A 14,587-nucleotide genomic window follows, 5' to 3' on the forward strand; every position below is an offset into this window, starting at 1 on the left:
AAAAGGGGAGGAAGGAGGACCCGGGCAACTATAGGCCGGTCAGTCTCACCTCCATCCTTGGTAAAGTATTTGAAAAAATTATCAAGGCTCACATTTGTGAGAGCCCGGCAGGACAAATTATGCTGAGGGGAAACCAGCATGGGTTTGTGGCGGGCAGATCATGCCTGACCAACCTAGTCTCTTTCTATGACCAGGTTACGAAACGCCTGGACACAGGAGGAGGGGTGGATGCCGTATACTTGGACTTCAGGAAGGCCTTCGATACGGTATCCCACCCCATACTGGTGAACAAGTTAAGAGGCTGTGATGTGGATGACTGCACAGTCCGGTGGGTGGCGAATTGGCTAGAGGGTCGCACCCAAAGAGTCGTGATAGATGGGTCGGTCTCGACCTGGAAGGGTGTGGGCAGTGGGGTCCCGCAGGGTTCGGTCCTTGGACCGATACTCTTTAATGTCTTCATCAGAGACTTGGACGTGGGAGTGAAATGTACTCTGTCCAAGTTTGCAGATGACACAAAGCTATGGGGAGAAGTGGACACGCCGGAGGGCAGGGAACAGCTGCAGGCAGACCTGGATAGGCTGGACAAGTGGGCAGAAAACAACAGGATGCAGTTCAACAAGGAGAAATGCAAAGTGCTGCACCTAGGGAGGAAAAATGTCCAGCACACCTATAGCCTAGGGAATGACCTGCTGGGTGGCACAGAGGTGGAAAGGGATCTTGGAGTCCTAGTGGACTCCAAGTTGAACATGAGCCGGCAGTGTGACGAAGCCATCAGAAAAGCCAATGGCACTTTATCGTGCATCAGCAGATGCATGACAAATAGGTCCAGGGAGGTGATACTTCCCCTCTATAGGGCGTTGGTCAGACCACAGTTGGAGTACTGCGTGCAATTCTGGGCGCCACACTTCAAGAAGGATGCGGATAACCTAGAGAGGGTACAGCAAAGGGCAACTTGTATGGTCAAGGGCCTGCAGACCAAGCCCTACGAGGAGAGACTAGAGAAACTGGACCTTTTCAGCCTCCGCAAGAGAAGGTTGAGAGGCGACCTTGTAGCTGCCTATAAGTTCATCACGGGGGCACAGAAGGGAATTGGTGAGGATTTATTCACCAAGGCGCCCCCGGGGGTTACAAGAAACAATGGCCACAAGCTAGTAGAGAGCAGATTTAGACTGGACATAAGGAAGAACTTCTTCACAGTTCGAGTGGCCAAGGTCTGGAACGGGCTCCCAAGGGAGGTGGTGCTCTCCCCTACCCTGGGGGTCTTCAAGAGGAGGTTAGACGAGTATCTAGCTGGGGTCATCTAGACCCAGCACTCTTTCCTGCTTATGCAGGGGGTCGGACTTGATGATCTATTGAGGTCCCTTCCGACCCTAACATCTATGAATCTATGAATTAAGACCACCAATGTTTTATTTTTATTCTAACGATAAATATGTACTATTGTTGTTCTTTAGCAACACCTTGCTTACTGACTAAAAAGTACTCTTGCTTGTCTCTATATATTTAAACATGTTATCATCAAGAATCAGTTTTAAAAGAATTACACAGAACCCCTTCAAAATGGGGTTGCCACAAGGTTTGGTCAAATTTTAGTCTAATATATTATGTCTTCAAAGCTTACATATAAAATTGCAAACATGCATAGGTTACACAACTACCCTTAGAGAGTCAGTGCAGTAGTTAGAAATCGATGTTAATCTCCATTCAATACATGTTAATTTACCTTTCAAAAATGTTTGAATGCTACAAAATAGGGGTTCCCAAAGTTTTTATGCTGCAGCCCAGCAAACCACGGCCCAGCAGTCACAGCCAACTGCAGCTAGAGTTTCCGGCTGGAAGACAGGTAAGCATACCCCCATCCCCTGGGTGGGCAGGTAGGCCAAACCCTGCACTGCTGCAGGCCCTGCAGAAGGAGCTGTGGTCTCTCCGCCCAGCTCCGGGGGGCTGCAGTTTGCTAGTCCACAGCCACTTCCGGTCCATCAGCCAACCATGCTGCGGACTGGCAGCCAACCCCCTGTGGCTCGCCATTGGGCCACTGACTAGGGATTGAGAACCCCTGCTATACAAAAAGCATTCAAATATTTATTTTCCTTTTTTGTCATTTGTTTTACACTTGGAAGTTCTATTTCTTTCTATTGATTTGCCAGAGGAGATTAAAAATTAATTGTGAACTTCTTTATGTCATTTCCTTCTTTTCAATCCAAATCCCATTTATTTTCAGCTTTGGAAGCAATAAAGTTTCAAGTATTGTATTACCAATACAAATTGATGGTACAAAAATTTCTTTTGGAATTCCTATAAAGCAGACTCATACAGGCTTTTTGATCCTGTGTTCTATTTGCTTTTTATCTTAAAAGAAAAAAATCTTCCCCCTTCCCCAAGAACCACCCATCAAAATATTGTATATTTAACAGTGGAAGACAAAAAAAAAAAAAAAAAGAGAGAGAGAGACATATTCAACATCAACTTTGGTTGGGGTTTTCAGAGATGATGTTAACCTTAACAGGAATTTGATGTGATCAGCATAGCTGAAATGGGGGGGGGAAGGGGGGGGGCGCCACAGACACCCCACCCAAAAAAACCCCTAACAAGCTATCAAAACCCATAATTATTTTAGCTGCATGTTCGACTTTCATTCACCTGAAAACGTCTGGGGGGGAAAAGGACACAGTATATGACCCCTACCAAACCAGTAACAGTCGAGTACACATCCATGTGCCACTGCTGTTTATATATAAACTGGATCAGTATTACCAGAAGATACATTTCTGAAATTCCTTAATTCTGTTTAACTGCTTCAAAAGAAGTTCCTTAAATAAAACATGGTGCAAAACTCAGAGTATAAGAGACTATCTGCAGTAGTGAATAAGGCAAACACTAAGAAAAGTGTGTAAAAAAAATGAATAAACAGGGAAGTTTTAGTGACTAAATGCACTTTGAAATACTTACCTTTAAATTTAATGTCCAGACCACTAAACTCCAGTTCAACTCCTTGAAGTGCTTCTCCTAGTGTTTCATGGTAATGGCTGATGCTTTTTTTTGATCCCACACAGAAGGGAAGAGAGAAGTATTTGTATGTCTCTTGGCGATTGTGGTACGGTCCTACTGTATTCATCCACAAAACAACTTCTTCTTTATCTTGGTACTGAAAGACAAGTATATTAAAACATATGAGAAGCCTGGCAGAGTAAAACGTATTCATTACTCATTTTATCTAGAGAGGCAGCAGTATGACTGTAGCATCCAGAAAAAAAGAGTCCAAGCAACAGCTGCACTTAAAATTAACTAGGGCAAAAAGTCACATAGAAAAAGATATTTTTCCTAAGTCCTATGACCACTGCTGTTCATTTTCTTAGTGACACAAAGTATCAGTGACATCTTACTTTTAACACTGCCAGAAATTAAGAGCACCTTTACTGAAAGCATACTTATTCACTCCACCTGCACACAGTTGTTAGTACAAGTGATGAATATCCCAAGTGGCATATAGAGAGATTGTAATCCAGTAAAAAAACCAGCATTCTTCTTCCCCTTAACCCTGAAGTAGCAGAGGCTGGGCTTTGTCTTGAACTTCTCTGAAGAAGCACCCACCAGCTACCTCTAGCCAGTAAATTTAGTCCCAAGTCAGAACACAGTAAATTTTCCAAGCCTTAATCACAAGAAACTCAGCTTTCTGGATATATGAAGATCACACACAATCTGGGAAAGGGAAAGAGTTGGTCAAACGTGCAAATGACACAAAATTATTCAAAGTGGTAAAGACCAAGACAGACTGAGGAACTACAGAAGGATCTGGCATGATTGAGTCATTAGACAACTAAAAGGCAAGTGAAAGTCAATGTAGATAAGTGTAAAGTGATTACACACAGGCAAAAATAATCCAAACTATACCTACATTATGACGGGTTCTACATTAGCTATTACCACATAGGAAAGAGATCTGAGAGTTTGCTAAAGACATCAACTCAGTGCTGAGCAGCCACAAAAAGGCAAACAAAATGTTGGGGATTTTTAAGAAGGTAATTGTAAACAAAACTGTATTACCATGCCCCTTTATAAATACATGGTGTATCTACACCTTAAATATTGTGCACAGTTCTGGTCCCTATACCTCAAAAAGGATACAGAAGAATTAGAGAAAGTCCAGAGAAAGTCAACAAAAATTATTACTGGTATGGAGAGACTTCTGTAGAAGGAGAGACTAGAGAAGCCACTATATTCCATTTAGAAAAAAAAAAAAGATGCTTGAGGGGGAACATGATAAGGGTTTACAAAACACTAAGTGGTGAAGAGAAAGTATATACGAATTTATTATTTACTAAATCTCTCACAATACAAGAATTAGGGGTCAGAAAATGAAACTAGTAGGTAGTGCGTTTAAAACTAACAAAAAGGAAGTTTTTTTTCTCACATAAAGCATAATTAAAATGTGGAACTTACTGCCACCCAATGTTGTGGAAACTGCCAGTTTAGCCAGATTCAAAAAAGGACTGGGCAAATTCTTGGAGGAAAAGAGCTTCAGCAGCTATTGAGTATGGGAGTTAGGGGTGCAGCCTCTGAATTAGAACTTCCTAGGCCTCAAGAGCTAGAGGCTGCAAGTGCAAGAGGAATGTGGAAAATACCCTGGTCATACCCAGTTCACTCTCTCTTTCACCATCCACTCTTGCCCACTGTGTGACAGGATACTGGACAAGATGGACCTATGGTCTGACCCAGTGAATGACAATTCCTATGAGAGTATGTTCTCAGATAAATGCCTCCAACATGCAAACATGGAGAGGCATGAATAAATAAATATCAAAGCACTTTACGGTAGCATGTTAACCTTGGTTGGTTCTGTGTTACAGAAAAAAAAAAAAAAGTTAATTTACCTTCAGCTCTTTCCCCCCACCAACATCCTTTATATAAATAGCTGGCCTACCAACCAGGCAAAGCACATGAGTCTGATTTTTAAGACAGGATTAGATGCACATAGCTGTCTATGCATATGCAAATCCAATCTGCAGTCAAATTTACCAGCTAGAATTCAGGTCCTATAAATGCTCACAAATAAAAACACTCTCACTAGATTGAAATTAATACAGTTGGAACAAGTTAGAGTGGGAAAAGGAAACAACAGTTAGTCAAAAGTGCATTTTCTATTGCACAATTAAGACATTGAGTATAACTGTACATTCTCTCTTTCAAATACTGAATAAAGGTCCTTAATCCCATTTATTTTGAATAATCAACTTATACTGCCAGGGGAGCCCAAAATAATTAGCTGCAGACCAATATGGGGTACTCTAAATACTTGAGGTACAAATGATAAGTATTTTTATTCTAATTCATGGATTTAAGCCAACATGTTCTGAGCAGTCATGCCAGTCTCCCAATAAACACATCTCCAAATCTGCCTAGTATGCTATTATTTCCAGAGCAACACCAACAGAAAATACTAAACATCAGAACAGTTTCACTGTTGCATTCTGAGCAGTAATACAGACCAGATACTTCTCAGTTTTTATTTAATGGCCTGGGAAAGAAACACCACCACAGAGGTAATTTTGGAAATTCTGCAGAAATAAAGAAAAAGTCTGTGTGAGGAAAACAAAAAAGGCAAGAAATCCTCATTACAGCAACACATGCAATGTCATACGAGTGCAGCATAAAGACCCTTATCTGAAGGTATTTGAGGTGAAGGAAAAAAGCACAGCTCCCCTCACTATCTGCTCTTGAACTAAAAACCAAGACACTGATCCCAGCTTCCGCTGGGAAATAGAGACATGTTACCCTATCTTCTCCTTTTGTAATGCCTCACTTGACTTCTATATCTAAAAGCTGTTGACTACAATTTTCCAGGCCTCACTCATTGTTTTTAATCTCTCAAGACCCAAGCACAATACTATTTCTTCTAGCAGAACAAAAGCTAAAAATGGTAGCACATAAACAGAGCTACAGTTTTTGTGCAACTTCCACTCAAACTGTGGGGGAAGATTTGGGAGGTAATATCTGAGGAAGGGCATTTTGCATCCAAAAGCGTGATTAACATCTCTTTTAACTGTAAAGTGGTCCAATAAAAGACAATCTCACAAAAAAGCATCTTAGCGGCCGCCTTGCTGAGGTCATCTGATCCCAGTCATCTTTCCTGCTCAAGTACAAGGGGGCTGGACCCAATGATCTGTTAAGTCCCTTCCAGCCCCTAACATCTATGAAACGATGAAATCTTGCTTCTTGCATGCAGGGTCTTCCCCTGCATCATCTCAGCTACAAACACCATGACAACAATTATGAATTGTATCAATTTTCTGAGATTTCTGAACACATTTCTTTGGCTGCGAGAAAAAGGAAATGATCTTTTGGTTACTATTTTAATAATGCACTTATTTGCAGCTCATCTGTTACAGAATGGGGACGGCCACCTTTCTTAGAAGTGTTGCAGCTCAACTTTGAATATAGGAATCCAGATTGTTTACACAAGAAATATTGTGTATACACAAGTATTAAAAGGACATTAACCAAAGCCTCATTTTTGTGTTTCAGAGCAATAAAAGATTGCCAGACAGAGATTCGTGGTATGTTCATTCCTCCACTTATCCCCTAAGCAGATTGTAAATTATGTGATTACGTGGTCAGCTCTTTGGGGTACTGCCTGGTTAGCACAATTAGATAGTTGCTAAATGTTAACATAATACAAAAGAGAACAGAGATGTAAGCAAGTGACAATGTTGTTTTTTCATGCTGACCCCAAGGTGCTGTCATCCTGGCCTGGAAAGAAAAGGGATCAATCAAGTATTAGAATGGATTTCAGCCTACATACACAGTCCTTTCCTCTCCACGAAGATTGTGATGGTAGTAGGGTTCCAAGGAACACAGCCTGAAAACAGTTATCCATTTCTATCTGAATAAGGAAATTCAGGCCACCGTCTCAATACATATGTCACCTCAAAGATGAAATGAGGATGGAATATCAGATTTTTCCAAGCTTATTGGTCAAACAACTATGATCTTATTTAAGATGTGTAATTACTGGAAAGATACTTGTATCAATCACCTTTGTATCCAAGCCCTAATTACTAGCATCCTCCCATCTATCAGGAGCAAAAAATGCAAAAGCAATCATTAAAATACAGTGAAATATTTGCCATTTCCTCGTCCTCAAGAAACTTCATAATTCAACACATGAAACATCCTATTTTATAACCTCCAATTAAGCCTCAAGGCTTCAAAGAGCAAAATGATGACAGCAGGACAGCTTCAGTCATTTCAATAAGAAATAACAATGCCTCAATGTTTATCACACTCCCTTACCACAATTCCCAAACAAAGAAAACATTAAGATAAGTAGAAAGCCAAGACATGACAATGGTAGAGAAAAGAATGCCTCATTCCAACAAGAACAGATTAATCAATGTATTTTAGGCTACAAAACCTTTGGACAAGGGACTGTCTGATCTAGAAAGCATTATCTAGCCATACACGGCCATCAGCGTAAATGTTGAGTGTAGGCCATGTACCCATTTTGCAGTGATAATATCCGTCATACACCCAAGTAGTCTAAAGCAGTGATTTTCTCAACCATGGTGCTGCGAGATCCTTTCAAGGGTGATGAGGAGCGCCACACAATGTTAGCACTGTTAGGTGCACAAACTTGATTTACAAAATCAAGTAGGAATCCAGAGTGTCCAAACCACGGCCAAGTTCTCTGCAACAGAAAAATTGCTCTATTATTTTTCTGCAGTTTTTGCTTATTTTATTTATGTATTTATTTATTAAACTAAAAGCTAGATTGTCCAAGGGGTGCCTCAAGTTTAAAAAGGTTGGAAACCACCGATTTATAGAGGTGCAGCGATATAACAGTCTGATATTGGATTGGCATCGATATAAAGAAAATTGAGTGCAACGGAAATCAGCTTTTTATTGCCCAATGTAGCCGATAATGTGCCCAGTGTGCATTTGCCCTGTACACACGTGCAGCTGCAGCACAGTACATAGGTTGCAAGGAGCACAGCCCGGCAGCTTAGAGAGCTGTGTCCAGCTGGTAAGTCTGTTGTGGTGGAAGGGGAGGGGTGTGTGGGGGCAGATCAAGGCCCCTGTGGTGAGGAAGGGAGTGGGTCTGGGCCAGGGGCTGCCCAGCCAGGGTTGGGTGGGGTGCAGGACAGAGCCACAGCTCATCTGGGGGATGGTTCCTGCCACTGCACACACCCTGAGGGGCATGGGGCAGGGGGATGTGCCCCTGGATCTGTGCGGTGCACAGTGGGCCAGGCTGCCGCGCTGGCCTGGGGCCACACTGGGCTCTTCCTGCCAGGGGGTTGGGCCGTGCTCCGCTCAGGGCAAGCAGCAGCAGTGCTGGGAGGGAGGGTTGGGGAGGCTATAGTGAATTTTGGTGCATAGCCCCCATCCCAGCATCGCCACCACCCACCCCAATCACAGCCCAGTCCTGTCCCTCCTGCCCAGCTCCAGCCCATAGCAGTAGTCTGCCCTGTCCTGCACAGACCCGGGGCCATTCCCCACTCGTACTGGTTAATAGGGATTTGAAATGAAAAATGGGTGTAGAGCAGTAAAAACCAAATGGACTTAAAAAGTAAATAAATAAATCAGGGAATTTATCAGAGTTGGGGGTGGAAGAAAAAAAAACAGTAAAAACTGAGAATGAGGAAGATTAACAATGATTGCTTCCACCTCAATTATACTGTATTAAGGACCAATTGTTAATTAAGCCTTAGGAAAGAGACCAATTTTAAATAAGTAAGAAAAGCTGCCACCGTGGTGAACGGGTTGTACTCAACCTGGCGAAATGTGAGTAGCGGTGGACGGGTTGTACTCAACCTGGTGAGATGTGAGCAGTGGGGTACCCCAGGGCTCGGTCCTCGGGCCCACACTGTTTAACACCTTCATCAGCAACTTGGACGAGGGGGTGGAAAGCACGCTGTCCAAGTTTGCTGATGACACTAAGATGTGGGGCAAGGTGGACACACCTGAAGGGAGAGAGAGGCTGCAACTAGATTTAGACAGACTACAAAAGTGGGCAGATGAGAATAGGATGGGGTTCAACATAGACAAATGCAGGGTGCTGCACCTTGGGAGAAGGAATCCACAGCATACATGCAGGCTGGGGAGTTCCCTTCTTGAAAGCACAGAGACGGAAAGGGATCTTAGAGTCATCATTGACTCCAAGATGAACATCAGTCGCCAATGCCAGACTGCAGCCAGCAAGGCCAGCCATACCTTGTCATGCATCCAAAGGTGCATCTCAAGCCAGTCCAGAGAGGTGATACTCCCCCTCTATGCGACTTTGGTCAGGCTGCAGTTGGAGTACCGCGTCCAGTACTATGCGCCACACTTCAAAAGGGATGTGGCCAGCCTGGAGAGGGTTCAGAGGAGGGTTACCCGCTTGGTGAGAGGGCAGCAGGACAGGCCCTACGAGGAGAGACTGAAGGACCTGAACCTGTTCAGCCTCAGCAAGAGGAGGCTGAAGGGAGACCTAGTGGCTGCCTACAAGCTCATCAGGGGAGATCAACAGCAAATAGATAGAGCCCTTTTCTCCCCAGCACCACCTGGGGTGACAAGGAACAATGGTAATAAGCTGATGGAGAATAGGTTTAGGTTACAGATCAGACGGCAATATTTTACAGTTAGGGTGGCCAAAATCTGGAATCAACTTCCCAGGGAAGTGGTCCTCGCCCCTACCTTGGGCAAATTCATGAGGTTGGATAATCACCTGTCTGGGGGTCTTGTGAACCCAGCATTCATTCCTGCCTGTGGCAGGGGGTCAGGCTAGATGATCTGTTCAGGTCCCTCCTGAGCCTAGCTACTATGAAACTATGAAACCATGACTACTTACAAGTAAATAGAGAACGACAAACAGAAAAACATGTTCTGAAGCATCGATTCTATTAGAAGTTTTGCCCTTTTAATATACTCCCTAAGTTGAGTATTCTATATCAACGCTCCAGCGTAACTGTAGCACCAGAGGCTTGCAAAGCTTGCAAACCCCACCCCAGAAACAATATAAATTAGCATATCCCAAGCTAGACGTTCCCAGCATCCACTGCAAGTAGTTTAAATATAGCTCAAGAATCTCTAAACTATGTTCCGGTCGCTACTGTAACTGTACTGTATTCATAACCTTAGTTTGTAAGGTCTTTAGCAGGGGGAGAGGAGGGAGGGGGAATGGAGGTGTCATTTCATTTGTGACAAGTCGTACTGTTTTCTCCACATAAAACACTACCGAAATAGAAAATAAGAATTAAATGAACCATGCTACAGAATTCACCTCGTAAGCTTATTGACTCTACAACCCTATGTAAACTATTCTACAGTAAATTCTGGTTCTTCATGAGGATGATATCGACCAGTACTCAACCTTTTTGACTGGCAAGCCAGATGGGCAGTGCCAGGTCCTTCCACAGGCCAGATCCAAAGCACCTAGTACCGTTGCAGCAGGGCCCCATCTGGCCATGCGTGAGGGGGGCAGTCTGGCCTCAACCCAACCCTGCTGGGAGAGGGAGGACATGGCCTGGCTCTGATCCAGCTGCAGCGGGGAGGGGCCATGACCCAGACCAGCCTGCTGCTGTGCAGGGTTTGGGGAATTTGGCAGCACAGGAAGGTGGCCTTCTTAATAGCCATCACTCTCCTGCTGCCAAATTTCCTGACCTGTGGGTAGCCCTGCAGGGCGGATACCATGACTCCATAAGGTGGAGGTTAAGCACCCATGATGTAGAGAGTATGGACCCCACGCTACTTCATACATGTGAGGTATATTCACACTTACTTGGAATCTTTTCAACAACCACATCAAAGCTCCACATGCACCATTTGCCTCCTCTGTCTCCTGTCTCAGAGCATGAATGCATGACCCACCCCATCCCTTGCATGAAAGTCCATGTTTGCCAACAATTCTCAAAGCAAGGACAGGGGCAGGTCATAAATCCACACTGACAACATCCTGAAGAATCATGGTTGAGCAAATCAATGATTTGCTCTTTAAGGAGATGTCATTGTAGATCCTGCTTTAAGTAACTGGAAAGCAGAAGGACGACAGGAATGAGCACCATGAACTCCATCAGTTAAACAGATCTGGGAGTATTTGATCTTCCAAATCTGTTGTCAGATCTCCCAGCCTAGGGGCCTGCATAATGGATTTGCCAATACTGCACCTCCCTATGCACAGAATGTGTCTTAAGGGGAAAGAGGTAACTATTAGCAATTGAGGCCTGTTCAAGCACAAGGTTGTGCCGGCCCACCCTTACAGAAAAATATATTCCACTTGGAATGGGTCTTCCTTATAAATGGTTTTATGATTTTAATCAAAAGACCCTGGAGAGCTGTTCTTTTCCATTGTTCTCATACAACTAGCAACCAGGGCCACCAGCTGCAGCAATCGTGTCTGGTTGTAGTAACTGGCCCCGGTCCTAACATAACCCATCTGGGCAGAGTGTGGGAGCTTGGTCTTGAGGAACTCAGTAATCAGTTAGGCCTTTTCTTGATCAACTCAACATGCTGTGCATCTACAATACAGAATAAGAGCTCCTCAAGAGCGGAGAATCAGCTACCATGAGTATGCACCCAGACTAGTCACCTTATCAAGGAAGAAAAGGATCTTTCAAGCAAGGACAGGAGTAGCATCCCCTGTAATTAGTCCATTACTCTCCATGCAACTTTTTGAGGAAGTCACTCTGGATACCAACACTGGAAGAAAAAAGGATTTCCTTCTCCTAGTAGAGATGTGATAGGATCCATCACTGAAACCAGTGAGATGGCGAGCTCCAACAGAACCTGAAAAGATGAGGGGTATAAACTGTACTGTTACTAGCCAGGTTATAAGACACCCATTCATCCTGCAATGATTCTGAGTAATGACTATTGTAGATAGATGTGCACCCTGAGGTGTTGTTTCAGCATCCCCACAGAGAGCTCTCTGCTAGCATCAGTGAAGAACAAGCAGTCTGACAAAAGCAGAAGAGTTCTGGAACCAGTGACATCTACTGCTGTTCTGCCGATGGTGGTGGTGCTGCTCAGAGGAAAGGTGAAGAGGACTCCTTAAATGCAACCCCCAGCGTAAGAAGTTCTCTGGCACTTTGGCTAGAATCAAAGTTGCACTGGAAGCCAATGTGATGGACTTCAGTTTCCTGGCTGCCAGAGTCTTGGTACCTGTTCTTCAAACTTAACTGTTTCAACATCCCTGGACTTGCATGCAGTACTCCCCTATAGATGTGCTCATGTTCCCACACAGTTGCGCTACATATTCAGAGCTGCACTTATACAGTCACAGCTCAGCATGCAAAACTGAGGGACCTGAATCACTGACCTGGAACCAATGCCAAGAATGTATATATTAAGTCTACCACTGCCAGGTTTTCTTTAATCTACTAAAAACAAGATTGTGCCCATTAGCTGCATGAACTGTTGTCATAGTTCTGACCCAGACAAGGCCCTCCTGCAGAGTTCAAATCCATCCCATCAACCCTTAACTTCCGGGTATAAGAGGATGCAGAGTATTAAATAGCACACTGACTAGAAATATTTCTTCTGAATTGGAGAAGCTCATATTTACTGTGCCCATGTATCAGGACCATCAAGCTCTCACAAGGGACACAGTGTAGAACTGGAGAGTTCCCAGGTGTATTTATTCAACTCATGAGTCAGGCCCTACTTGCCAATCATTCTATGTTCCTAGATGGTCCTAACTTCCTTCTTGTTCCCTAACGCATATAACAACTCTGATGTTCTTGTTGCACCCCTTTTAGCTATTAAGGGTTACAGATTTTATTCTGATTGAAATATCAGCTAAATAACTCAAATACTGCTCACTATACATATAGGAGAACACAAGAATCCACCCTGACCACTTCATCATCCCATATGCTAAAGTACAAATAGATAGCATATTCCCTCAAGTTAGGGGACCTGACCCCCCTCTTCTTCCTGTTGCTTTTTCCAGCCCATCTAGAACAAGTTCTGCCTTCTCATGGCAGAACTTTATTCACGTATCACTCAACCACATCATAAAAGTCTGCTGGATTGGGATACAAAACTAAGTATCCTTACCATACTGTAACTATAAACCACATTTCATCACAAGCCCTTCCAATAGATGCAATTACCAGTATGATAAAACAGAACCCAGCATGAAAGAAGCTACTGAACAGGTGAGCAATTCCTCAGGTTTATCTAGGATCTCTGAGCACAAAGGAACAAATCAAAATCCCATTGATTCCTGTTATGGTTCATAGGCAGGTCAATAGCACCTTGCAGTGAATAGTAAGTCTGAATTAACTCATTCAGAGGTACACACTTTCCTAGGTAACAGCCTACTTAATAAGATCATATAGAATGGACTTACAGAAAGCAGGGGTTCTAAACAGAAGGGAACGTAAACCCTGCTTTCTACAAGTCCAGTCATAACACCTGAGGAGTAGGAAGTAAGCTATTGCCTATGAAAGCTTATACCTCTATACCAGGTCATCCCTAAGATGCTACCCTGCCTACCCTGCCTTCTGCCTGACTTCAGACTAACATGGCTAACTACCTCTCTCTGCACTGAACAGGTGGAGGGGGAAAGAGAGGGAGAGGGAGGAAAGGAAGGGCAGGGGAGGGGGCCAACTTGCTTTATGTGCCACAAGTGGCACAGGCAGCCTCTGCGTGTATGTCATGTGGCAGATCAGGGAAGGGACAAGCAGCATAGTGGCAAATAGGGCAGAAAGCAAAGCAGCAAAGAGGACAGAGGAAGGAGACTGGACTGGCACTCAGAAAGGGTGCAGGACTAATCTGTTGCATGCCTGTCAAAAAGATTGATCCCCGCTAGAATAAGGTACGCTAAAGAATAAGGTAGGAAAAAGAATTCAGGCTTACAGTCGTGACTTAAAGCATGGGAGAGTAGGTGATTTGATTCTCTTAAATTATATACCAAAGGCTACTTCATTACATAGATGTACTCCTGTTTGGAATTAAATATGTAAACAGATGCAAAGACTAGTCAAAATGCAATTTCAGATTAGCCTCTGCCTTGAAAAAAAAAAAAAATCAACCTCCATCAACAGTCACAGCATCCCTTTAAACCAATTATTTAACCTGCTGCAAAAGACAAAATTATTCTAGAAATACTCATACATTTTTCACTCCCTTTCAACCCAGTCTGCACAAAAAAAGACAAATGTTACCCTCAAAAGCAGAAAAGAAAGTCTTCCAGATCCAAAGAGTCCTAACAAGAATGCTTCAGTACATAGGGCCACTAAAAAGGTGATGCTGAAAACAGCAAGGAAGTGAAAAAATGAATGTTGTATCTTCAACATTGGCATATCTGACAACTTTCTGGGTTTTTTGCACATGTTCCAAGGACTCCTAAGATCAGAAAGATTACACAGCAATTTTTATAAAAGGTTGAAGCCTGAACAAATGTCTTGAAAATGCTACAATGCCCAATATATGCAGCTTCATTTTAGAATATTAAACTGAAGAAATGAAGCATCTGAAAAACATCTTTCATACACGATCATTTGAAGGAAATATAATGTCTATTCTGTAAATGCAGCAAGATTAGCTTAGCAGCGTTTTCTTCAGCTTGAATTCAGTTCTGTAATGTTCATAATTATGTTGAGAATGTAAT

The 14,587-nt window shown here is 43.3% G+C and overlaps 1 protein-coding gene across 1 annotated transcript in view; it reads right to left on the reverse strand.

Annotated features, from left to right (window-relative positions):
* Positions 1 to 14,587, reverse strand: part of TM9SF3 (transmembrane 9 superfamily member 3) — a 121,334-nt gene that overhangs the window by 100,263 nt on the left and 6,484 nt on the right. Inside the window, exon 2 of the mRNA XM_014605000.3 lies at positions 2,950 to 3,145. Coding sequence (XP_014460486.1) covers positions 2,950 to 3,145 — 196 coding nt within the window. The remainder of the gene's footprint in view (positions 1 to 2,949; positions 3,146 to 14,587) is intronic.

This window comes from Alligator mississippiensis, chromosome 6 (assembly GCF_030867095.1).
Source record: "Alligator mississippiensis isolate rAllMis1 chromosome 6, rAllMis1, whole genome shotgun sequence".
Classification (NCBI taxonomy): Eukaryota; Metazoa; Chordata; order Crocodylia; family Alligatoridae; genus Alligator; species Alligator mississippiensis.